The sequence below is a fragment of the Ascidia mentula genome, chromosome 6 (genome assembly GCF_947561715.1).
Source record: "Ascidia mentula chromosome 6, kaAscMent1.1, whole genome shotgun sequence".
NCBI classification, from domain to species: domain Eukaryota; kingdom Metazoa; phylum Chordata; class Ascidiacea; order Phlebobranchia; family Ascidiidae; genus Ascidia; species Ascidia mentula.
The window spans coordinates 1,596,316-1,623,057 of NC_138571.1; the positions used below are offsets into that span (position 1 = coordinate 1,596,316).

At 39.6% G+C, this 26,742-nt stretch overlaps 2 protein-coding genes and 1 pseudogene across 4 annotated transcripts in view; all 3 read left to right on the forward strand.

Annotated features, from left to right (window-relative positions):
* Window positions 1-5,495, forward strand: part of LOC145906588 (protein NLRC5-like) — a 39,093-nt gene extending 33,598 nt beyond the window's left edge. For both annotated transcript variants that reach the window (XM_082994031.1, XM_082994030.1), the window contains one exon: window positions 5,409-5,495. The gene's annotated coding sequence lies outside the window, so the exon portion shown is untranslated. The remainder of the gene's footprint in view (window positions 1-5,408) is intronic.
* LOC145906433 (uncharacterized) overlaps window positions 1-26,742 on the forward strand; it is a 266,709-nt pseudogene that overhangs the window by 125,947 nt on the left and 114,020 nt on the right.
* The window catches only part of LOC145906584 (protein NLRC5-like), a 39,834-nt gene continuing 33,268 nt past the window's right edge, over window positions 20,177-26,742 (forward strand). For both annotated transcript variants that reach the window (XM_082994025.1, XM_082994026.1), the window contains exons 1-3: window positions 20,177-20,290; window positions 20,453-20,562; window positions 20,804-21,023. In XM_082994025.1, the coding sequence (XP_082850151.1) occupies window positions 20,215-20,290; window positions 20,453-20,562; window positions 20,804-21,023 (406 nt within the window). In that variant the 5' untranslated portion in view covers window positions 20,177-20,214. The remainder of the gene's footprint in view (window positions 20,291-20,452; window positions 20,563-20,803; window positions 21,024-26,742) is intronic.

Here is a 26,742-nt window from a genome sequence, read left to right on the forward strand (position 1 = left end):
CACTAGTAACATTTGTTCGGTCGCCGGGTTTCGGTCCAACTTGATTCTCAGAAACTCCTCATCGTCACGCATCGTTAGTATCACTGTCGCCAACCATAACACTTACATGGGAACAACCAAAGACTGAACTTCCTTTGGTTCCATTCCTTTGATATAATCACAATCGAGGTCTTCTCGGCGGCCTGGGGCGCGCTACCTGAACTGGCACGGACAAGTCAACGTGCGCTGGCTTCAGCCGATTGATGGATACGTGTTGGTCGCGTCCGCCAATATCAAGTTTAAATGGAGCCGGAAAACTGAGGCATGGATAAACGAGGAAAGACGCCAATAATTGAAACGTTGGCAACAGTCATCAGCTGTGGAGTCAAATAAAAGCCTTTCTTCTTGGGCAGCTTCTCTGCAAACGCGTATGTGCAAGGCGTTGTCTGTGTATATCTGCCAACATCATATTAGGATTAAATTTTTTGGCCAGCTCGCTGCAAAACCTTAAAGGGAGTCATTTTTAGTCAAGCGACTTAAAATTTCACAAACAATACTAGAGTCAAGTAGAAAACGAGCAGTGAAAACCGAATGTCTTTTTGTTTTTATTCTTGTCCGAAAACACATGTTTGAAACTAGGGTGGCCAAGGTTTTGCGGAATTGACTGATTTTGACAGTCATTCGCGAGTCATTTAAACTTTTTTAAATTAGGCGACTGGAATTTTACACACAAGCTCTGCAGAAAACAAATAGTGAAAATCGAATTTGCGGATGTCTATTAGTTTTTTATTCCTGCGCGATAACCCGTGTTTGAAACTAGGGTGGCTAACGTTGCTTAGTTGCATCAAGTTTCGATCGTCGTCGCATCAAGTTTCGATCGTCAGTTTGTAGAATGTTTAATGACGTCGCCACAGGAAATATCCAATGGTAGATGAAAGCGCGGGCGCACGTAATCCTGCATGGGAATTTCCTCTTGCCTGCGAGTAAAACGGTCTACCACCGTGAGTAAATACATCTTGCCTCGACATTGTGGTAATGGCCCAACTATGTCAATATAGACATAACTGAAACTGTTTGACGGACGTTGATATTCTTTTCGTGGCGCTTTGATGTGCTGTTGTACTTTGGATCGCTCACATAAGAGTCACTGCCTCAACCATAGACCCACTTGCTTACACAATCCATGCCAAACAAACTTGGAGGTAATAAGCTGCTTGGTGATGCGGATAGATGGATGAGAAAGTGCATGAATAACGTCAAACACAATTTTCGTCCATGTTACTGGGACGACCGGAAGTGGATTACCGAGTTTCACGTCGAATTAAAGCTTATCACCTGAAATCGTAACGTCCTGAAGATGAAGGCCATTCAAAGTTTTACGATACGTCTGTACCTCGTGAGTTTGTTGCACGGTTGACAAAGTTTCAAAGTCGAAATCCAAGGTTGGCTTTTGCAAAGTAGACATGGTAGCACGCTAAAGGGCATCGGCGATTTTATTGTTTTTCCTGTTGATTTGCTGCACATCAGTGGTGAACTCCGATATCGCCGAGGTCGCTGTTGACGTTCGGACCAAAGCCCTGTGGTTTTATTCCGAACTAAAAGTAAGAGATTTATGGTTTGTTTACACAGTAAAATAGCACCCATCAATAAAGTATTGCAAACATCAGATTGCAGGGTAAAGTGCCAACAGCTCACGATCAAATGCGCTGTGTTTGATTTCGGGCTTCCTCAGCTGACGGCTAAAGAATGCAAGTGGCTGCCAGTTGCCGTCGTTTAACTTTTAAGACCAGGAATCAGTTTACCTCCGTCAATCACTCTGATACAAACTTACCAACTATTTCGTCGGGTTTTCCCCACGGATGGAGATGATGTGAATATGTTAATATTATCGATATTGATCGCTTTCGGAACGCAGGAACTGACTTTGGTTCAGAACGGGCGAACGGACGAATTACAAATTGGCGCCGCGCTCTCACTCGACCACGCAACAGCGCGCGTGTTTCGCGGTGTTTACGCACGAAACGAACTCGCATCGTTACGTCATCGACCCCCTGCATTGAATATTGTGATCAGCGATCTATCCAGTCAACCTGGAATACATTGGAACGCCGTACTTTCAGGAGTTTAACGCTTTTTAAGAAGCCTCACGCGGCTTTAGCCTGCAGGAAATGTATTCAGTTGATTTGCGTGGGAATGATTTATTTGCGGAGCGTTTTGTGTGGGATTTGTATGTGCACGGGCATGATTTATTTGCGGGTCGCTTATATGGGATTTGTAAGTACACGGGCATGATTTATTTGCGGAGCGTTTTGTGACTGGCAAGGGCAGGGGAGTCCATATATGTTTTTTTTCAACGCAGATAAAGGCGAGCTTACAAACCAACAGACACACACCAAAGCGAAAAACAATGCACAAAAATTCTGCGACAAGAATGATGTCCGTTCTACGCTGTAATGTCGGTTTCTAAGCGATTCCTTTTCCCCCTAAAAAAATGAAACCAATTAAACTATTTTAATCAAATAAAAATTAACCGAATTTAACCGCCTTCGGCGTGCCAAGGTAAAATCGGGCGGGGAGAAAAATGCGTAAAGAAAATACGAAATTAATACATTTGGGAGTCAGGCGAATCCTGTATCTCGGACCAAGCTGAGAACATAATTGCTCGATGATATTCATAACCTTAACAGTCACACAGTCGGTAAGCACTCTAGAACCGAAACGTTTATAATATTGGCAATCCAGAGCAATTGGAGCTAAATATTTCTCCGAAGAAAAAACGCTTTTGGCCTAAAGCACATCGTAACACCGGTGACTAGCATTTCAACCGACTTTTGACGAATGCGCGATGTGATAATGCATTCGGTATCGTCAGGTGGTGTCGCATAATACATTAACAATAACCGTTCAAATCCATCCTCGATATTCGGGAAAATCACCACCACCTGACTTTCGAGCATAAGCGTCTATGCCACGTTATAGAGGTTCTGGAGTTTGAATCACTGCCCCTCGTATTTCATAATAAGGAACAGCGTAATTTCGTGACTGGAACACAATAACAACGATTGTAAGTTGTCTTGCTGTATTTTTTTAACGGCACATAAACACACAGAGAGAATTAACTGAAATTTTGATACGATTGTCGCACATCGAAAAGCGGTTTACTTACACGATTCCTTGCGCTCTCGGTAAATGGCAGCGACAACTTGTTCCGTGCTTTTAGCAAAGGGGCAGCCCTGCTCCCACAGCTCAGTGCTTGAATCTTCTTGTTTGGCATTTTTGCAATTGTTGTAACAAATGTGATATCTGCTTAGTGATGCGGATAGATGGGTGAGAAGGTCCATGAATAACGTCAAACACACTTCTCGTCCATGTTGCTGGAACGACCAAAATAAATTTATAGGCCTGGCGAGAAAGGTCAAAAGTGTCCATCAGCAACCGTGCCTCGATGGCTGCTGTAGTTAGTTTGGTATTTTCGCATGCGTATACGGAGTTGATTGCTTCTTAATTCTTTTCATGTTTTTTTTTTCATTTTGTGGAGCAACAGGATTACCTTAACTCCACATTTGGTCGGGTTTTTTTTTTAGATCCCGTTTCTGTTACTTTGGTCATGAAAATTGTTAAGCATGCACAAAACCTCTGCACCTCCAGTAAAGTAATATATTTAACGACATCTGTACAGTTTTTCATTACATATTTTGGACCCCAACAAATTCGTTAGCTGCTCGTCATCCACAAAGGTTTCGTCCAACAATAAATGTTGTATCTCTGAGGACGACAACATCTTACTCACAATTTTGCATAATTATTTGCTGCCCACAAAAATAAAGAACATTTAAAATACCAAGTATGCGACAATAACGTGTAATTAACTCTGGTAATTTCACCCAATCCAGAACAATGTCATTAAGTATTCTCGGGTAAATTCTGATGCCCACTGATTAACAATGCGACAAATATATGGAAAATCCGCGTGGGGCAAGATTACTCTTCTCTGAAACGACATTTGTGAAATCCCACGCTGAGTTGACCCCAGTGCATTTCCAATGTTATGTTAAAACGTAACGCTTATAAACACGGCGTTAACATGAAGTCTACAAGATGTCCTACCTGGTAACGTCGACTTCCGTACTGGAACTACCAGTGTTACCCTGGCGTCCGTATTCCGTGCCGTATTCCAGCTATGTAACATTGATTCAAATCATCGAGCAAACAGAACATATTTTATTGACAACTCCCTTGTTACATAAAATATTGGGTCCAAAGCTAACTTCAGTTTCTTAATAAAGTTTTTTGTTAAGTTTTCCCATTAGCTGGCTGGTGGTATCCGAAATTGCAATGTGAAATTTTAAACGATAGGAACCAATAATAGTTAGAGAATTACCCGAAGTTGATCAGTGACCAAAGTTTGTTGCTTTAAGTTTCGGTCGTCCAATACTTGTCCAAACTTTGGTTGTGAAAATGTTGCCAGTTGCCACTGAATCGAGCTCCACTTTGAACCATTTGGAGTCGAAAAGTGTAATATTTTTGGCACGAATTTGCATACGAGAGTTGCCACTAATCTCACACATGAAATCTGTTTGCTTTCACGACTCACAACTGTCAGATGTCCTCTACGCCTCTCAAAATTACACCTGTGCGTCTTTGAAGCAACAGTTTGATGCAATATGCCCAGGTTTTGAAGCTATGGCATTTCAACGATACCCCGGAAACCTAGACTGCAAACACAGGGTGCGAAATTAGCAACAGAGTTTTTTATTTACCTGCTTTCTTGCGTCCTGAGATACTTTCGGTTCGTAACCTTTTCAATCCTGGCTTCTTACACTAAATTTTATTTTAATCAAATAATACGCTTTGGAGTACAAAGAAAAGCTCGTGGCACCCCTGAAAGTTACAAATGGCATCCTGGTTGCAACAACTGCTGTATTCGTTTGAAACAAACAAAAAATAACATCTGGAAACTGCAATGAAACAAATGAACCTGACATAACCACATAAAAAGTGTGAAGTTAAAAACAACACCAGGAATCTGTAATAAATATACCAGAAGAGTAAAATCGGCTGACATAACCACTCCTTATCCAAGTATAAGCAGGACGAGGTCACACCGATAACGCTAAAGAATTACAGCTAAATTTATGCTATAATTTAGCTGTTACAGGTTTGACTCAAATATTAACAAACCATTGTCAAGCAATCAGCAATATTTCCAAAATCATTGTGAATTTCTTCATGAGATTTTAGACCAAATATTGCAAACAACGATGAGATCACTGACGTAATAATCTGATAAGAAGAAACTTGTTGTTGATTTTTGACTTTTTAGTTTTTGTTATTACAAATCCACTCTGGTCATTTTATAACAACATAATTAGATATTTACAACCATAGCATGATCCTAACCTCCAAGCTTAAGTTATTTTGTTGTTTAGATGGAGTGTCTTGATCTGTCCGGAAACGATTTGACGGATAAAAGTGCTGAGTCATTGGCTGCATGTGTTCAAAACATTGAGAAGTTGGATGCTTATGGTTGTGGCTTCACACAAGCAGGGGATAAACTCATCAGATCAAAGTCGGGAGGAATAGTTTACTTGTAACTTTCCATTCTAGCTCGCAGTTCCTTAAGTTATTTCAGATGAGATATTTGATTTGGTTCAACTGAATATCACCACGCTACGCTAATTTAATGACGTGACACGTGAGGTAATATTAACCAGGATTTACTCAGGTGTGTTACGCATATAATTTGTAAATTCCTCATTTCGCTACATTAATTCTCATTCACATGTGACGTATACGACGTAAACTCGCCAATGCACCCCGTGACGCGTTAGGGTTTTCCGCTTATCGCCCGTCTGTGAAGTGTTTAAAGTTTCCACCAATTCTCATTGACTCTACCACGTGTACAACTGTTCTTGCATCAATTTTATTTTCCTGTGCCCAACCTCATCATATAATCTGGTCTAAATCTTGACAACATGCAATTATTTCCCTGGCAAGTTGTGCGCTTGAACACCAGTGTGTCTCGACCACAATATAACGGCTGTGTTCAAGTAGATAGGAGGGCCTAGTTAACCCTGGGATCGTAAGTTCGTACCTCACCGAGAGCTTGATTTTAAAGATGTTGCTCCGACTCATCGAGTAAAAACCAGTAAACCTATTACCCACATTACAATAAAAAATCCATCTGAACCTGCATATTATTTGTGGACATTTCGGTAACCCTGTTCTCGTGCGCGATTAAATTTAAAATTTGTTTTCATTGGTTTGTGAATTATTTGGGGATTACTGACACGCTGTTCTTAATTTACGCTGAAAGTTAGTTTATTGTGACGTAATTATAAGTTTTGCATGATTAACTGCACGAGTTTAAATAAATAGAGTTAAAAGATATGCATGAATGAACAAGATATAAAGCAGTCTCAAAAGGGACGGGGAAATTGTGTGTTGACGACTTTCAAACTTCTAGTTATGATTTTACCACGTTGGGTATAGTTTTGTCACGTAAATAAAAACCGACTTCGACTCCGCAAATATTTCCGACTCAAAAAATTGTGTTTAAACTTTCCTTATAGCTGTGTGCTGTGATCAGTGGAAGCATTTGAGATTGGTTTAGTGGGATTGGAGTTCGGATAGTCTTGTTTGCTACCTCCGCGCAGTTGCGCCTTTATTACAGAATTTTTTTTTCTTTGACAAAAATACGCTTTCCTCGCGTTCGCACTTGTTTTCAACTTTCTGTGATAAACTTCAGTGGCGATCACAGGCAGATTGAAAGTTCGGAATTATTAAACTTCTACAGTTACCAGAAATCACTGATTCCCGTTAAAGTTTAAGAAGTGCGAGAGTTATCTTGGCATTCCTAAGCTATTAAATCTTACATCATTCTCATATTCAACAGCTCTGCTTTGTATCAAGTCTGTGTAGAGCTTATTCGTTGCGTGGCATTGTTTGAGAGCGTTAAGTTCCCTTTCCGCCTAGTTTACTCTCCTTGCTTCGTTATTAAAATCACATTCCATCCGCGCAGTTTGGCTGTTAACAATTCTCTATTCGAAGTTATGTTGCCTATCAAGCAAAATTGTGTGCCACTAACAGCAAACTTATTTTGATGAAGGATTCCTCTTCGATGTTCAATCTTTTTGAAAGATGACGTTTTTCGCACACCAAACAATGTGTATATATTATTCAATCAAACAATACATCGCTACAATTGATGTACATTTTATGTCAGAGGTATAAACAGATAAAAAATCTCTTCTTTATTACCGAGTAAATCTATGCGAATACTTGTGCATAGCTTTTTCTACAAATGCTTTCCTTCATTATTTTGTTATCTTGCATGACTTTCGTGTGGTCTTACGTTCTTTTTAATACACACGAATAAAATACGTGACTTTGCCTCCAAGACTCAGGATCAGCTATTGATTTGATTGTTACAGAAATTGTTGTTAGTTCGTTGTTTTAGACTAGTAGGACACGACCACCTAAAACTGCCGCACCCAGCACATCATGTGGAGGTTGTAATGCTTGAAACAGTAACTTTCATTCTTCTATGAGTCCCAAGTGGTTGAAACTGTTGAGACTTTACAGGAAAGAGTAATAATTTCCAGTCCAATTTGTAGAAGATAATGAAAATTGTATGTTATCGCTTTTGTTTGTTTAACCAACATTCGTTCATTAACGCACGGCACTCTTTAATTCGCCAAGTCATGATACTCGTGCATTATAAATCTGATAAGCCCGCTCTAGCACGTGAGAGAAATTCATCTTGGTCAGCTTAGTAACACCGGACTTTTCCGCTGACCAAAGCCTCATGATTTTTATGTAATCAACGTTTGTTTTATGACATTTTTACCCGGTCAACACGCCTGAAAGTTAGTCGTTATAACTGACTGCTTGGGCTGTAAAGCCAGACAGTTTCCGAACCGTTTGGTTTGGAGGATAATTTCTGTCTGATTGGTTTGGCCAGGACAGCCGGCGGGCGGGCGTTGATGTTGTCGCTGTGGGAAATCAAACGGACTATCCTGGCAGAACAACAAACTGTGTTGGACCGGACTCCAACTGATAAGAATGAAAACAGGCAAAGTCTGCCGTGAGGGGAAGGTGGTTTTTACTTTCAAGAACTTTACAGCCACACCTATGGAAAGCTGTTGGAATATTCAATTTCGACGTCAAAGGTCATGGATTATTAAACGCAATGAACTGAATTTTTATCTGCCATTGTAAACATCAAGGATCCTTCAAGAAATCTTGCCTACAACGTCGGAACATTATCGTAAATTACCTGGTAATGCGCATGTGGTTTTTGTTTCTACTTTTTCAAGCAAACGCCTAGCCCTCAGTGGTTATGTAACACTAACCATTTATGTTTTTTGTGACGTTTATTGCTGAAGGACAACGAAACATATTTTTTACTCTCAGTGCCACAAAATCACATCCCCGTCTACTCTTTAAGACGTTTTCTTGTAGCGTATGCATTTTTACGAGGGGATAAACCTCGTGCGTAAACCACCTGCTGTTGCCCACTGTTTGTGAGAGGTCAAAGTTTTTTTTTTTGATGACTGCTGCTTACCCGAGAAATATGAGCCAATTACTTTTTGAAGGCCATATAGGGGAGACCGGGGATAGCTCGGACGAATTTGGGAAAATTGCTCATATTTTTTTTAAATTATGAACCACATTCTTAAATTTTATTTTGTTGTTAGAAGTAAAGCATTACTCAAAAAACAAAAGGTTTTCGTTCGTTTTAGCTCACTAAAAATGTTTATTCAGCCCATTTTTTAAACAGGTCTCAAATGTCCGAAGTCACCCCGGTACCGGGGTAACATCGGGCGTGACTGGGGATATCTCGGACAGCAAGTTTTAACAGACGTTTTTTTTGTTTATTTAACAAATAACTGAAATCAAACTTGGCGCAATATCAGCATTGGGGCATTAGCGCATAAAATATCATTAAAGCTTTCAGGAATCGGGGCGTGGCCACTTCTCGTTTCGACCTTTCCACACGTTCATGTTTTGGGTAACTCGTGTACTTTTAACGGTAGCACAGATATTATAGATTTTAGAGTCAACAAACGATTTTTTATCTTTGGGGGTTTTTCTTACTGCCAAAATTCAATCATTTCATCCAGCCTCTGTTTATCTCTGCTATGACCGATAATTTTTCATAAAACTCAAAAATTATTGCCTTCCCGCGATTTTTTGACATGATGTCCGAAGTATCCCCGACCACGTGACGACATAGAAATTCTTAAACTATGGCCGTATTTTTAAAGTTTATACAAAATCATCATTGGCCTATCGAAGAATACATATTTGATCATGCAATCAACCCAAAATTACTGCATTTTGATTAACTGTGACAGATATATAACCTTCCACATACAAATTGAAAAACTTGGTTTCACTGATAAATTGACTTTTTCGATTATAATTTGTTAAGCAGAGATGATTTAATTCCAAAGATCCTGTTAACGTTTGATGGGGACATAAAGCTTTTGTAAAAGTGTCTTAACAATACCTAATTGTGACGTAAAATACCTGGTCCGAGGTATCCCCGTGTCCGAGGTATCCCCGGTCTCCCCTACAGTTCTGCCCTTACTTTTTTACGCGCTCTAGTCGCATGATGCGGGTCGTTTTGTCTGATGATACACATATATGCTGCTCCGACATATTATTTTACCGACCCGAGAGAAAATGTCAACATTTCTTACGCACAGTTCCATGCGAAGAAATTAGTGGTTACTGTTGACGCGTAATATTCCTTTTGGCTTGTCACAGTATGCAATTGTCATAAAGAGTGTTGTTAACTTTTGTGTATCTAAATTAACCTAAAAGGAATGCGATTCGTGCTCTCTCGCCAAATCCACCCCTTTGTTTTGTACTGGTACCGCTTTGTAAATTTTTGTACAAATATGACGTCAGCAACTTTCATCCCGTTTGGCCGCGTCGAGGGATTGAAAGCTGAAGATGGAGACGAAGTTCCTGAGGCAAGTTCCTCATTAGATGTACAACATTCAAACTTTGTGTAACGCGTACACACCAACATTCGTTCATTAACGCACGTCACTCTTTCATTCGCCAAGTCACGTTACTCGTGCGTTATAAACCTGATAAGCCCGCTCTAGCACGTGAGAGAAATTCATCTTGGTCAGCTTAGTAACACCAGACTTTTCAGCTGACCAAAGCCTTATGATTTTTATGTAATCTACGTTTGTTTATGACATTTTTACCCGGTCAACACGCCTGAAAGTTGGTCGATATAATTGACCGCTTGGGCTGTAAAGCCAGACAGTTTCTGAACCGTACGATTGAACATTTGTACTGTCTCAACGCTATCATTGGATGTTACTCGAACTTCATCATTGAAATTGCATCTTTTATTGTGAGTATTCGAATGTCATACTAATTTTAATACAACCCAGTAATTACTAGTTGCACAGTGTTGGAGTCTTTTTGGAGTTATAGTTTTTGGAGTTACTATAGGTTTTGTGTTGTCACCGAGTAAACATAGCTTAAAACCTACAAATTTGACAGCAACTTTTACGCGTCAAAACGACACCAAGCTATGTGAATGTTGTGCATGGAACTATGTGAACGAAATGGGGCGAGTAACAGATTGGGAAGATCATATTACACCGGGTCACAAAGTTTATTCCAAACGTGATCCATATATAAGCCTATGTAACATATAAATCTTTGTGAATATTAACGCCATTATTTAGTGCAGCATTTTAATTCAAATACATAACTAAGCATAACAGGTGGTTGCCTTGTTCACACCTAACTCTTAAAATGTACTAAGATATCAATTTTACACAGACTTATATGTGGATCAAGTTTAAAAAAACATTATTACCCAACGTAGCTGTAGTTTCTAACAGATTATTTTACGAGCATGTAGAGGTTTGAGAGTTTATTCCCTTAATGAATAAGGCAGCAAATACTTTTTGTCTTAGAGCAGCGTAATCCACATCAAGCAGCGTAATCCATATGCGCATCAACAAGGGTTTTTGTCACCCAACCTCGCACCAATGTATGCATTAGCTATACAGAAATAGTTTTTCATTGTTTAAATGATAGCTAGGTGACATTATTTACAACGGTCGCACATAAAATACATCACATGGAGATTTCCTGTCACAATAACAGTGTTGCAATGCAAGCAGTATCATGTTTGAATCTGGACCCCTTCGTTATGACCTATACTGTAATTCGTTGAGCAGCATACTGTAAAGTAGCATAATTACTTTAAGTCGCCACTAGGTGAAATTATCGCTATTATTTCGGATAGTTTTCATTATAAACTGTCCAACACACCAGCATCAAATTAGAAGCAGCAAGACACCAATATATGTGAAAGTTGTGCGTAGAAATGTGAGACCATAACTGTGTTTCCCAATGCAAAATTGTCTTTCCTTGAAACGTGACAAATGATAGATTCCAAACCAGCGCTATAGGGTTTAGCCAGATAAGAGTTTATTCACACCTGTACAAAACAGATTTGTCAAGTAAGCAGAAAAAACTAATATGTTAGTTGGTGCGAGATGTTCATATATAAGTAGATTGAAACGTATTTAGATTATGTGATTTAAATGCATGATTTGATGAAAAATTTACTTCGCTGTATGATGCACGAAGCTAAACTTAACTGTTTTTATGTTTATGTTGGTAAATTTGATAATTTTATCACATACAAAGTATTTTACAGGTATGGGTATTACTCAAATCATTATGCCATTGTAGATTCAGTGCATAAATCCCTAGTTAAAACATTAACATTTATTAAGGAATGCAAAAAATCTTTTCTGTATGTCACGATCAAAATATCCCAAATTAATAATTTTTATTAAACAGGTATATTAGTCCATCATTAAATCATTGCTATGGAAAATGTTTTATTTTCTTTATATTTAACAATTCTGTGCATAGAGGGGTAACAACAAACACAATAAAACGTATCAGAAACCTGCTAAGGTAAGTTTTGAAATGCTGGATTAATATTAAGGCTCAGCGAAAAATCAAGTCTACACTGGAACGTCATTGAAAGCAACAGGAAAGCACGTGTATGGAAGAAGGTGGAAAAGAAATCTTTCGCTTGTACGTTTTGTATGAAAGTATTTGCTGCAAGTAGCAGCTTGAAGAGACACATTCGGACTCATACTGGAGAAAAACCTTTCAAGTGCATAATTTGTTTGAAATCATTCAATGAAAAGAGCAACTTAAAAACACACATTAGGACTCATGCTGGAGAGAAATCTTACAAGAGTGCATTTTGCTGCAAAGAATTTAGTCAGAAAGGCAATCTGAACAACCACATTCGAACTCAAACTGGAGAGAAACCTTACAGATGTGACATTTGCGAAAAGTTCTTCCTTACTTCAAATGAAGTCAAAATTCACAAAAGAACTCATACTGCAGAGAAACCGTTTAAATACAATATATGCGAAAAATATTTTCGACGACCATGCCATCTCTCCGAACATATACGAAGTCACACCGGAGAAAAACCTTACAAATGCAGCAAATGTAACAACAAATTCAGCCAGAAAGCCAGTCTACTCGTGCATACAAGAATCCGCACTGGAGAAAAACCTTATAGATGTGATATTTGCGAAAAATCTTTCAGAGACACAAGGGACGTAAAAACGCACAAACGAATTCATACTGGAGAGAAACCGTACAAGTGTAAAATATGTGACAACGCTTTCAGTAGATCAAGCCTTCGAACGAAACATGAACGAATTCATACTGGAGAGAAACCATACAAGTGTAACATCTGTGTTAAGGATTTCATCCATAAATACAGACTAGACCAACATTTCAGAATCCACACTGGAGAGAAACCTTTTAAGTGTGACGTATGTGAAAAAACTTTCACCTCTTCAAGCGCTAGAACTGATCACATTCGAACACACATAATGAACAAAAAATCTTATAAGTGTGACTAATGTGGTAAGCGATTCAAGCGGTATTACGTGTTCACGTTCGAACTTATACCAGAGAGAAACCATACGATTGTAATGTTTGTTCAAATCTTGTAGTCTTGTGGAACACCAAAAGACACACTTTCTTACCCACACAAAGTCTAAGTTAATACGATTAAGTTCATACCCAAATTACTCTTTGATTGAAAAATGTGAAAATATTTTTAAACAATTACAAAGAAAGTAAATCAACCGCTTGAATGTAGACTATAAAGAACACCCAGTAAAGTGAAACAATCATATTATAATCCGCAAATAAAACTTGTGTTGTTGTTGTGTTTGCGAGTTTGTTTGGGTTTTTGCTTGTTCATTTGTGTTTAATTATTATCATTTTATTTCTGTAGAAACCTTTGATGCAAATCTGAATTCTTCCAAGAGGTATTACTCAGAAGTGTTGTAAGAAATTGGACAAGACTTGCAAACCAAGTTTATTTGTGTCTCTATGTTGCATATTTCAATTAAATATCCACTCGTTGTTAAACAAAATTTGTTACATGGCGAAATAATTTGTCACCAAATCTGCGTCGCGTTTAGGCAAAAGATTTTCGGAAATCCAATCCGTCTCTCTACCACTGTACGCACCGGATTGGAGCTGAATCCGACAAGCAGCTTTTGCCTTTTTTCTTTTCTTTGAAAACGAGAGAGTCGAATGTAAACGTAATGATCCTGAGCAAGTAAGTCGCTGCTCATGCATCGTAACTCCATTAAACCGAATAAAACCGAGCATCAGGTTCACTACGGAGCGCGAACATGACGAAAATTATCAGTTATAAAAGCGAGGGACTCCGGACGCAACATGATAATCACAAATAAAGAAATAAAAATACTGAAAATAAATTAACTGGTAAAGTGGTTTTAGAAATGACCTAAATGAAAACAACCTAATTGTATTTTGCAGGTAATTATCTTGTGGTCATTATAGCATGGCATTTATGTTGGAAACTACGTAAAACTCAGTCACGTCGTAAATATTTAAACGGAATGAAACGGGTTCGAAACTCGTCATGGTTCCATTGGTAACGACTGACGGAGTTCTGCTTATACTTTTTACTTGCATTTAAGTTGGGTAAAAAGGCAAACTCATTTCGGATGCACTTGTTCTGTTGAAGATCAATATCGCAGTGGAATATTTAACGAAAATTTTGCGACCAACCGCAAACCTCTAACACCTAACCTACGCGCTTCGTGCTGCTTAGAAAACATTACGTGACAGTATTCTTGGCGTGCTTGTCGAATTCTGCTTGAAGTTCCGCATTAGTTTCCCCCCCACACAGAACCAACGCGTTTCTTGCAGTTTAGAAAACATTACGTCACCACATTCTGGACGTGCTGGTTCTGCTTGAAATTCCGCATTAGTTTCTGCCACACACAAGGACCTACGCGTTTCTTGCAGTTTAGAAAACATTACGTCACTTCATTTTGGGCGTGCTGGTCGGACATTCTGGGCGTGCTGGTTCTGCCTGAAGTTCCGCATTAATTTCTGCCACACACATGGAAATAGTCAGGTGATTTTTGTGTTCTTGTTTAAGTTTATTCAACATTTCAGTCAAAAATGAATAGCAAGTGTCGGGAAATGACAATTCGCTCCCACCCACAACATAACGGTAAGTTGTTCCAACTAATTATTTTCAACTGTTGTAAACTGTACAACCAGAAGTCGTACAAAACAATCCTGATAGCTAACATCAGAGTAAAAGATGGTACAAAAGCAAACGTGCAATAAACAGCACAAAAAGCAAAACATTCAATTGCTTTGTTTTGTGCATGTTATCCAAACCTAACAACAGTTTATGAGGAACCACAAGTACCAGAAGAAAACAAAGACTTTTCAAAGTTACGTTCAGAAGTTAAGAGAATGTAGACTTTGCTGGTGGTGTTGGTTATGAGTGTACTGATATTTATTGGCACACTCGCCATGGTAAGTTTGTTATCTGATTTTACTTTGTCTGTTGACGATAGAGACGGGATATTTCCATATTACTGCGCGCTGATTAGCGGCCAAGGATCCGTTGGTTAGAGAGTAAGATTGTGAAATCAAAAACACGCAGCAATAAACATGTTTTATGTTTATGTAAGTTGTTCAATCTGTCGACCTCACGCACTTGAATGCGTACCATGCACACCTCTGCACAGCTATTGCTATCACAGCTCAATAAATTGAGTCAGACACTGACTACCTTTGTTGATGATGGTAGTGTGGTCGCAGTTTAGGGCTATGTAATCATTTTTTTAGATAATGATGCAGTCCTACTTGAATAAAGGTATGCAAAAACTGATAACGTTTGTAACTTTGCAAATATGCTGCATTGCACAAAACCATAGTAATCCATAATGTCGTCTATTTTGTAACAAGATTTGATATCATGTTTTTCAAAAATAACAGAACCTAATAGCTGTGGATAATTAACAAAAAATTAAGACGAAACAGATAATTCCTTATATTTCACAAGCAAGGCGATTCATCCAGTGGAAAATACAGGTTTAACGCCTATGAGTTAAGTGTAGTTATCTACTATATTACCAATCTTTCTTACCTGTTTTTATTGACTCTTTGCACCACCAACAACAGGTGAAACAGGGTCGACCGGGCTCAAGGAATCCAATGGTTCCAAGGAATATGCAGGAGAATCACATGACTTTACTCCCGCACTGACTGACGTCACTCCACAACTCGTTAAACTACAACTGAGAGTTTCAAACCTACAAGGCAGGATATATCTTTCGTAACAATTACGTGCCAGAATGTCTAAATATCATAAATCAGAAGTGTTCTTCTGGCACTTAAGTTCCTGAAGTGTTTATTTGAAACCGACTTTTCGTCTGCCAACCGGCGAGACGAGACTTTCTCAGGGCATCAAGCGCATAAACACTAAAAACGCAAGAAAAATGTAAGAAAAAGTTTCCACGACCTTGGCGGATCTTTGAAAGTATTTTGCGACCAAACAGAAACGGTGGAGGCTGCATGGTAAGGTTTTGCAAAGAATTTCATGATTACCAACATAAATTAGTGCAAAAAAGGTCTCGTTGTACCGAGTGTTGCTGTGGAAACTATTTCTTCTCTTTGTCCACTTTCACATGCGGTGTACCTAAGTTCAAATATGCTGTGATTTCAGGTTGATTTCTAACCGTAAACTTGTAGCGATACCGATGATGCCTGCACAGACAGGCGAAATATATATGTCGTAAAAACTTGAAACAGACAGACGACTCAGGATTATTTATCATTTTTTACTTGAGTCTGGTCATCAACCATGCCGTGGTTTGGTCATTAACCACAGTTAGACGTAACCCCGTTTACGGTTTAAGACAGCTTCGAAGCTGACTCGCCGATCCGACTATCTCGTTTTCGACGAAGAGAAAAAGGCAAGCGTCTTAAGCCGTCTTAGCCTTCGATCTAAAAAAGTGGTTTACGGGACAGCTTAAAGCGATTAAGTCAGCTTAAAGGCAATTGCGACAAGTAGCGCGTAGAAGTTAGGTTTAGGTAATTTGTTTATGAGGTTGTGCGTGTAGGTTATGCTGTTTACAATAAAATTTAAAAGTAATTAACTAGTTTTTGTACAATTACGTGAGTATGTTGCAGGGAGTAGAAGGATGTGCTTACTCCAGTTTTTTACGATTTTGATCAATATTGCGCAAGTGTTGAGTGAATTCTGCAAGCATCAACATACAAAAACGCAATATTAATTTTGAGGACCTATGTTGCATTCAGGAGACCTGAAGGAAACAAATGCATTGCCGGGTTGCTGACATTTGCTTGAAAGAAGAATGATGTATCCGTAAATATGGGACCTTTGTCCCTATTGATGTTACATGTACATTTTCCATCACAAAGGGAAAAATTTTTGTTACTGAAATTATTATTTGGCTTGGCACAGCGATACACTTGTGTGTTAACTGTTTTCATTTGCTGTTGGAAGTGCTGTAATAGAACAAGTCAATGCAAACTGGTTGTTTATTTATTTTTACTGCATGTTATTTAAGATAGGATTATGCGAACAATAATCAACCATAAAAGACAAAAGCAGGCTTATGTGAATCTTTTCTGTTTATTTTGTTTGTAGAACTGAAGACGCTTTAATAAAAAGCGAAACATGTTTTATGAAATCAGAAGCGTTGACACAAAGTTGTTCTAGTAACATTTAAATTTGAATTGATGGTTAACTTGTGTCACGTAAAAGAAGTGCTGCTGATTATGTAGATTTCATGAAGTAAAAACATTTTATTGCTATTCAACATTGGGCTGCTATGAAACATTCCATCCAGCCTTTTCTGCCACTCAATTGTACATGGGATTAGACAGCTTCTGAAAGGGATCCTGTAAAGAAGGATAGAGACAATTAATTCAACTAAACATACAATTTTCACTTAAATACTCTTACCATGGTGTTGTTGTGCAGTATTCCATGAAATTTCAGCCTTTTAGTTTGATCAGAAATTAAAAAATATGGGTTGAAGCAGGCTTTCTGTTTAATCATCTATTACATATCTGGCAAAGTAAACTCACATTATAATCAAGGACCAATTTGCAGAAAGCCTTTAAAGGCGTACCTCCGTGACTGTGATTTCGTCACAAAGATTACCATCTGTTGCAGAATTTGACCTGGACAACATTCATCACCAAGTAACAACACGCATATGAGATATGTCTGTTACAAACCCTACCGTACGCGTGTGTTTGAAACGATGCTAGATATCGCTCATGAGTAGAAACGGTTCGCACCAGATTTCGGTGTTTGACGCCAAACACATCGTCCCACTGTGCTGTGAACTTTCACCTAAATCTCCTTCCCTTCTTCTCTCCAGACACAGTAGGTGAATCCCCTTGTTGATAGTAAACGCCCATTGTTTGACCTAAGACGCTAGATGTCGCTCATGAGTAGAAACGGTTCGCATCAGATGTCAGTGTTTGACGCCAACCACATCGTTCCACTGTGCGGTGAACTTTCACCTCAATCTCTTTTCCTTCTTCTCTCCAGACGGAATAGGTGATACGCTAGATGTCGCTCATGAGTAGAAACGGTTTGCATCAGATGTCGGTGTTTGACGCCAACCACATCGTCCCACTGTGCTGTGAACTTTCACCTCAATCTCTTTTCCTTCTTCTCTCCAGACGGAATAGGTGATACGCTAGATGTCGCTCATGAGTAGAAACGGTTCGCATCAGATGTCGGTTTTTGTCGCCAACCACATCGTTCCACTGTGCGGTGAACTTTCACCTCAATCTCTTTTCCTTCTTCTCTCCAGACGGAATAGGTGATACGCTAGATGTCGCTCATGAGTAGAAACGGTTCGCGTCAGATGTCGGTGTTTGTCGCCAACCACATCGTCCCACTGTGCTGTGAACTTTCACCTAAATCTCCCTCCCTTCTTCTCTCCAGACACAGTAGGTGATTCTCCCCGCCTTCAATCTGATTCGCGGTGAATATTTTTCGCTTCAAACAAATTTCTGATCATGATCCAAACTTGAATTTATATTTTATTTTCTACATCCTTGTGTGTCAATGAAACATTTTACAAAAATTAACATTTCCCCAACCGAAACTGTTTTTTCGCTCCGTTGAATTTTTCGCTGTTTTTTCGATTTTTCCGGCCTTGCATTAAATCCCCACCATTCGTAACCAGGCGAGTTGTTAATAGAAAATCGAAATTTATGTTAGAAATATTTCAATATTAAGATTCGAATTCAACGTTTTTATTACATTTGATTTCTTTAACTAAACAAATTGGAAATTTACCCACTTCAAGGTATTGAAATACGTAAACATGATACGTGCTATAGGTTTACTTACGTCACATCAAACGTATTGCGGCCAGTCTGGTCAGTTGGACAATCCTGTATCCCAAGTGGTTGCATGAAATGCTTATGCGTTTGCAGATACAAGTTTGGTTGACATTCCTATTATGCATTAAAATCGTTACAGTTCGTATAAGTTGACGAAACCTTAATCGTTACCAAGCGATCGTTACAGGTGGCTGCTCACAGAATGTGGCGTCTCCCGACGTTCCTCTTGACTTATCCTGACTTATCCTAGTTCAGATAAAAGCTCCCAACCTGACTGTATTCGTTCTAAAACCATTCCACTCAAACAACGCGTTTTGAATTCAGGCGTCTTTTGTAAAGTTTGGTTGTCATTCCTCAGATGCATTTAAATAAGAATCACCGAAAAAAATATTTAATCGAATATTTAATTAAGGAAGCACATGCCTGAATTTGTGCGCTGCTTGTAACCGCACGAATCATAACGTCCATACAAACCGTTTCCGCACGTATACAATATCGCGAAAACTAAAGCACAGTTTTTCTAACTTATTGAGAAAAGCGAAATCAACAAGATATGTGTTTGGTTGACGTTCTCACTCAAATTCTGGATTACTAACAGTTGTATGGTATTGATAACTCTCATTTGAATCATTATTTAAAACCAACTTGCAAAAGCAATTGAAAAATTTTTAATATTGAAGTTAAAACAAATCTTGTACATTTTTCCGGTAAAGGTTTATACGCTTGAGCGACGATGTACGTGGCAGGGGTAATCCTTTGACTGGGGTAATCCGTTGGTTGGGGTGAACCATTGGCTTGGATAAACCGTTGACTGGTTAAAGTGATGCTTATGTTCCACACTGATAAACACAGTAGAGTCGGATGTGATAAGATAGCTTTTGACAGACTGTGTTTGGATGAACTTGAAATTGTTGTGGTTGCGAAAGTAAGAGAACTCGGGAGATAAAAGTACATTCGTGATGTTTTGTTGTTTATAACTTTAGTGAATCTTGCTCAAAGTTTGAAAATGCGCCGTCGCCTTATCAGATTTAGGTTAGGTTAATGTTTGTCAAATAGGGATTTGTGAATCCAACGTCAGATAAAAGTTGTGTAGCAGTTGGGTTTGGGCGTCTTGTCAATATCACTTTGCTGAGATTTTTGGTGCGAATCTATAAATTCCTTTTATTGGGTGATGGTCAGGCCTACGTCACTGCCAATGTCTTGCCAATGACCCTGGTGACACAATACAGTTCGCTTTAGGTTATAAACAAGTCAGTTTTTCGAGAAAAATTTTATGTTTGTTTAGGTCACCTTTGTACTAGTTATAATCTCCATTCTACCTAACGTCGAATTGGCGAGTGGTTAAATGTTTAAACTTTACTCAAGCCGAAGCAGGGTTGCCAATCTCAACTTGAGTTATATTTTCACATTTAATTTCACATTAAATTTTATTTTCAGCGAACATTGAAGTAACGTTCAAACTTGCAGACAAATATGTCATTTCCTGCTCCACAAGAACCAGGTGACGACGAGTCAACTTTACCAGGTGACGACGAGTCAACTTTACCAGGTGACGACGAGTCAACTATATAAATATACGAGCGCCCTTGAAATCCACATGAAATGTTTTAAATGCTATAGCTTAAAGCTTTACACATGTTCCCGAACCAGTTTAATGTGACTAAAATTCACATGTTCCATACAAAACTTATACATTCATCTATCAATCAAGCTGGGAGTTTAAGAGATGTGGAAGATCTCTCACAAATGTTAGATGTTGTACCAACGACCAGCCAACTTAACATGGTTGATGTTCCAGGGACATCTGGACAACGTGAATTTGTAAGTCGGTCACTCCACTGTGTGGTAAACGTTGCTAGGCCTGCTGGTATTTTCAATCACTGCGTCACGAGGTTGTCCTTTGAAGCCAATCCATGTGTTGTTTATTTCTGAAATACAAGAATAAATTGTTGTTCTTTGTCTGTGATTTGTGTAACTTGACGGTATTTTCGTTATATCAACTACACATCGGGTACACCTAACTGCTAATTTCAAACCTAATTTTACACCACGTCACATGCAGACTATTCAAGGAGAAGGCTCTGTTCTTGGCGACCAAAACATCCACACAACTGGACCAGTCTATACCGGACAAGTTACGATCAAACAACAGTTCAACGTTGTTCAACATACAACACCACAACAGTTCAACGTTGTTCAACATACAACACCACAACAGGTCAAAGTTGTTCAACATACAGCACCACAACAACCCAACTTACAATCACAAATACAGGGAAAATGTGAGTGAACATTGGTGGAATAATGAGTTGTCATAAATTCGCGGTGTGGTACTCCACATATTGGAAAGAGATTCTTTTTATTATTACGTAACGCACAACACGATTATGCAGATGTCAAAGAGACCACAAATACCTCCAAGTATCCTGGGGGCATATAAGCGCATTTAACACAACAATGTGTGACACAATGAATTTTAAATATTCTTCCTTCCTGTCTCTGAGATTCTTCTTCCGATTGGGGAACAGGGAAGATACATTTCGTTTCACACTTGTGCATTTTAAATCGCAAATCGTCTTACGAAAATACAGTTACATACTGTTTCGGTCTCGATTGGGAGTTCCATATTCTTCTCCCTAAACCAGGAGGAATCTGTCATTCTATTTATTACGTTGTCCCCTGACTGACCCTTTTCCGTCCATCGCCGAGCATAAAGAACTTTGTACGCCGAGGGTTGGTGACATAAGTGGTGACCTGGTTCTTTGCTAAACTGAATCGTTTTGCGGCGGGCAAACAGCTTTCTGTATACACCAATGGAAACATGTTTTGCCTGTAGCATAGTTATAATAACACCATGAAGGTTGTAACCGCTTCAAGTCGACACGGTTGTGATTGTCACTGGAGCAATAATTATAATTTACGAGCATTTTGTTGTGTGTCATTAGGGAAACTGCGTCCTGTTAATACCTCTGACGTCATACGAGTGAAAGTTCATCCTTCTGCGGAATAATCCCACACGTTTTACCGCGAGATTTTTATTACCTCTGTAGATAAATTCAGTGTAAGATTTTAGGGAGTTGTGATTGATTTTGTTGTAATTGTTCGTATTTTTTGATTTGTCACATCATCAAGTTGCCCTGACTATGTGCAGGTCCTAGGCACTGATTTAAAAGCAGGACAAGGAATGAAAAGCGTTTGTTCGGTCAGCTGATCGATCAGATTACGTTGAGAGTGAAAGGATTTGTTTAGTCGCGCGTCTAACATAGTAAAATCGTGTCGTGCCGTGGCCTGATCAGAATATTGGCCCGGTTGCTGGAGATTGTCAGAGCTTGGAGTGAAACTAACAAAACGCCCCAAGGTCGCTTCACGCGTTTGGCTTCCGATTCAAGTCCGACATATCAGCAGCGTGGAATACGCCAAGGTAGATCATGAGAACTTTTACGATCACAACGCTGGTCGTGGTTTGCCGCATTTCGCTGATCCGGTCTCACAACGTCGACAAGTGTTAAGTAACTTGTTTGCCAGTGTAGGTAGCGCCATGTTGCCTGTTCTGTTGTGGAGCACACGGCAAGTGTGAAAGCAGTGTTTAGAATTGGGGGTGGGTTTTGCAAGTGACGTCATGGTGGGTAATCGGTTATAAGCCACTGTTGACATGACTTGGATCGAACCAACTCAAACCTGTATTTCGTCATCACTCCTCGTAGAATATCTGCCTTTAACCGCGTAATAGACGCGGGATCGTATGATTTTTATTTTGGCGCTGAAACTACTTTAACGAAACGCTGCCGTTTAAAGCGGACTGTTGAAACTTGGACGCGGATGTCGCAGTGGCATCGTCTAACTATTTAGCTCATGTGAAATTGAGGCAAAAATATCTGTCTCAGTAATAAAAGAATGACTCCCGCCAGCAACAATTAGAATTTTACATCGGAACCCTTCATCCTCCGGATTGAAAGTAAAGAATACTCAGCTGCGATCCATTTTCGTCATTCGCTTGTGTCTTACACGCAATACAGACCAGTTGGCGGCAATGGTTTCTGGCAATTCAATTCTCAAAATCAATGAGTATAGTTTCAGTTTCGTCGATTTTGCCTCGTGGACAAATTACAAACTGGAGCTTTCACGTCGTCGATTTTCCCGGGTTTCAAATTAAGACTCGTCCTATTTCCCTATAAACCACGGGAGGTGTTTTGCTACCAGGAAATCTTGTTCATAATCTGTTTCTTCCATACAAGTTAGCAAACATCGTTGACTTCTTAAGAAAAGCTCTCACACATTAGTGAAAAAGTCAATTTGCGCGGCAATTATAGTTGACCACGTGGCCAAGGAATTCAAATTCAGCGATGGTCGGTGATCAGTCGACCGCCAATCTTATTATGAAATGTGTTGAGGCCAACGTTGAGGCTAGGACGCCTTGAGAAATTGACAGGATTCCATACCCATGCTTGCAGTGCGTAATACACTTATAGAGCAATATTTGAGTTGGGACGATGTTTTCTGATATCCTCCAAGTGTTCTTCGCCCTTGAGTTTTAACAGAATGCGAAAAGTTCATACTTTATTGCCAGACAAGGGAAATGAACGCATTTAAAGCACACACAAAGTCTAATACTTTCACGGTGTTAAAGGAATATTTTTTATACATCGTTCATTAAAAGTTGCACACATTCAACAACATGTAACAGTAGTTGCAAACAAGGTTACTTATGTACACAATACACTAGTCAACAGTGCTAACCTTTTGTTTGAACTAAAGTTGCCAACGTGAGTCATTGACGCGATGGCAAGAGATATAGGTGCTGCTTACCTTAATCCTGCTCATCCTGGTAGCTTGGACAGCGTGGATCGTCTGCGTGCCGCCGTGGGCGTCAGCCATGCTAGTGCGAAGCGCTGGCTCTCCAATCGACCGGATCAGCTTCAAACCGATGAGGGTCGTGAGTTTTTAAACGGGGTCTTTCAGATATGGCTTTCAGGCATCGAATTCGATTTTACGTCCCATATATTCAAAAAACGAAACGTCGGTCGTGGAATGATTTAATCGAACGCAGAAAGATCGGATGTGGCGCTATTTGACGAGCGTCGACAGTGACAAGTTTACCGTGCTGCCGCAAATAGTGGCGAGTTACAATCCTAGCCATCATCGTAGCAATGGCATGACCCTGGTCGCGGTCAGTCATGCGAACGAGGAAGAAGTTTGGAATAATTTGTACGACGAGTAGTCTTGTCCGGATACCTGTGCGCTTCCGATCGATGCACCTGTTCGCGTTACTTCCGCCACAACTCGCTTTGAAAAGGGCAACGTTCCCCAGCGGAGTCAGGAGATATTTCTTATTCATAGTAGTGGGCGCATACCGACTTACTAAGTGCGTGATTACAGCGGTGACATTACAAGGGGAACATTTTACTAGCAGGAATTACAGCGTGTGGAAAGCAGACATACATTGGAGGAGCTGAAAATTTTGCGAACGAGAAAAAGGCGTGACGTCAAGCAATACCTGGTGAAGTTGCGACATTACGGCGAGAAGTTTAACTCCTGGATCGATAGACGAGCTTTCAGAAGGGGTCCCAAGAAGAAGCGTTGAGTGGTGCTTTTTCGGCTGAGACATACCTCGATCGAAGGTGGTGTTCGTGTTTCAGATTATCATGAAATACTCTTGGTTGTGACAAAGCTTGCTTAACCTAACGGTGGGGAGCCCTTACCAAACCCCGTGGACCGCACTACTTTCCAGATCAGTGGGTTACATATTACAGGCCTGTAAATTAAAGAAAAGGCGCGATGTACGTGACCCTTCCGTCAAACAATTCGGTCAAACATTTCCCGAACAATAGCCCGTCCAATTTCACGAAACTACCGACAGTCGTTTCCTTGGAGTCCGGTGAATGGGAGATCGGCCTCAGCGAAATAATCTTTCCGCGCTCTTGGATAATATAGACGAATTGAAGGGCTGGTTTGATATTTCGCAAAGTGGAAACACGCTTCGATACACGCTCGAAACCGGTCATTACGAAACAGGTCGAATTCTGGTGCAACGAATGCGATTTCAAGATCAAGCGCCTGACCGGTCTATTTACTTTCGACGAAACAACGCAACGCACCTCAGCACACATTCCGTAGGGATTTGCAGTGGCGCTTTCGCCCAAACTCACGAAAAGCGAGTTTGATTTATTCGCGATGAAGCTTGCTGGCACGTGACCCTGCAGCGTCACAAGTATTTCGCGGTGTTTACGCACGTGACGAGCTGGCGTCAATACGACCGCAATCGACGGTTTGCATGTTGTTAATAGTGGCTTGTTTTATCGACCCAACACCCATTGGTTTGTATTTTATTTTGATGCAGTTGGTTATAGTGAATCCTTAAAAATATCTTTGGCATCAATCTTTAGTGACACATTTTTTTTTAACACAACACATGACACGCTTCCATGTGAACCTTTTACAAACGTACTGTGGGCAGAACCACTTACCTCAACAAATAAAGAAATACAAAGGGGTGGCCATTGAATCCCACGCCGTTGTCCAGCCTGCAATTTCAATGCAACATCAGTCCTTACATTCGCCCCGTGGTCATTTCCAGCTATTGTGTTGGTTTAGATCAGGAATTTCGATTCTTTGGCTAATCATGCCTCCTTCATTATAATCATGCATACACGATTACCTGACATGCAATTTGAATGTTCAATTATCTGGTCGATGACTGGATTATTTGATGACACAGATTATCTGCTTTAGGCTTTGTAGTATAACGGATTGTTCTTATTATTATGCTGGTACTCACATTGATTCGATACAAATTGGGATTGCGTTGTTTTTTATATTCACTCTTGCAATGTCATATTGTTGTTTGATATTTTATTTGATATTTTAGCTGTAGTTTGCTGTTTGTTTCATCTTCCTTCTTTTGTTTATGTTGTAGACATATGTTTACAATTTAATAAAGTTTTGGGTCGCAGTTATTACTGTTTCTCGTATACCAGACCATAGTGGTGCTCGCAGGACTTCATTGTCCTCCTGTCAGCATCAACCGGCAAAACAATTAGTTCTTCTCACCCAAATCAGTTATGTAATTATTCTTCGTTGTTTGCGGAATAAATTCACAACACGAAACATTACAATACTCTAGGTACACAATTTAGCGTCCAAGTTTACTTCAAAACAACTTCAACACCTCTATGAGCCACCACAAGTAAACAACCGGGTTATGTCACTGAATATTTCGCCCGCCATTATCTCGACCAATCAACGTGTCACACATCTACCTTAAAAACAAAACTACTCAAGCGTATCAAACTAAGGGTGAAACAAATCATGACAAACAATAAAGTGAGTGGAAAAAATAAAACGTATAAGTAGACGTGAATAACGAATAAAGGACCTATGTGGGTATCAAATTGCAGAAATCCTGTTTCTCTTTGGCACTTTTTCAGCAACTAAATTCGATGCCATTGCATAGAGAAGAGTTGGAACTTACAAAAAATGCAAATAAGGGGGTAGTTGAACGATTCATTTTTCTGCAAAATGAAGCTCAAATTTTTGTGGCTTTTTTGTCAAAATATTGACTAACCAGGGGGTGGCTAAACCATTTTTTGTGGCTAATTTTGATCAAAATTTGTTGATCTCCACGTGGTTCGTCTGTGTTGATTGGTACCTAGTTTGGTACCCAACATATCGACGATTGACCGAAAGGTACCACAAAGTGGAAATCTGTGTGCCTGCTAGTCTACCAGCTAGCACAGTGCTACATCAACAGCTGCACTGATGAGACCTTACAGGTCGAAACAGTGCGTGTATACACCCTGTCTGCAGCTCTCATTTACAGCCTGAATTTAGTGCTCCATTTTCACCATAATTTTCAGCAGTACCCACCAGTAAGTAACTACCTGATTGAAATAGCCCAAAACTCCACCAAAACAGCCCCAAACACCCTAAAATTCGCCATGACAACAGCACACGCATGTGCGCTCAATCAACCGAAAAAATGAGCCCTATGCATCCCTGGTTTGG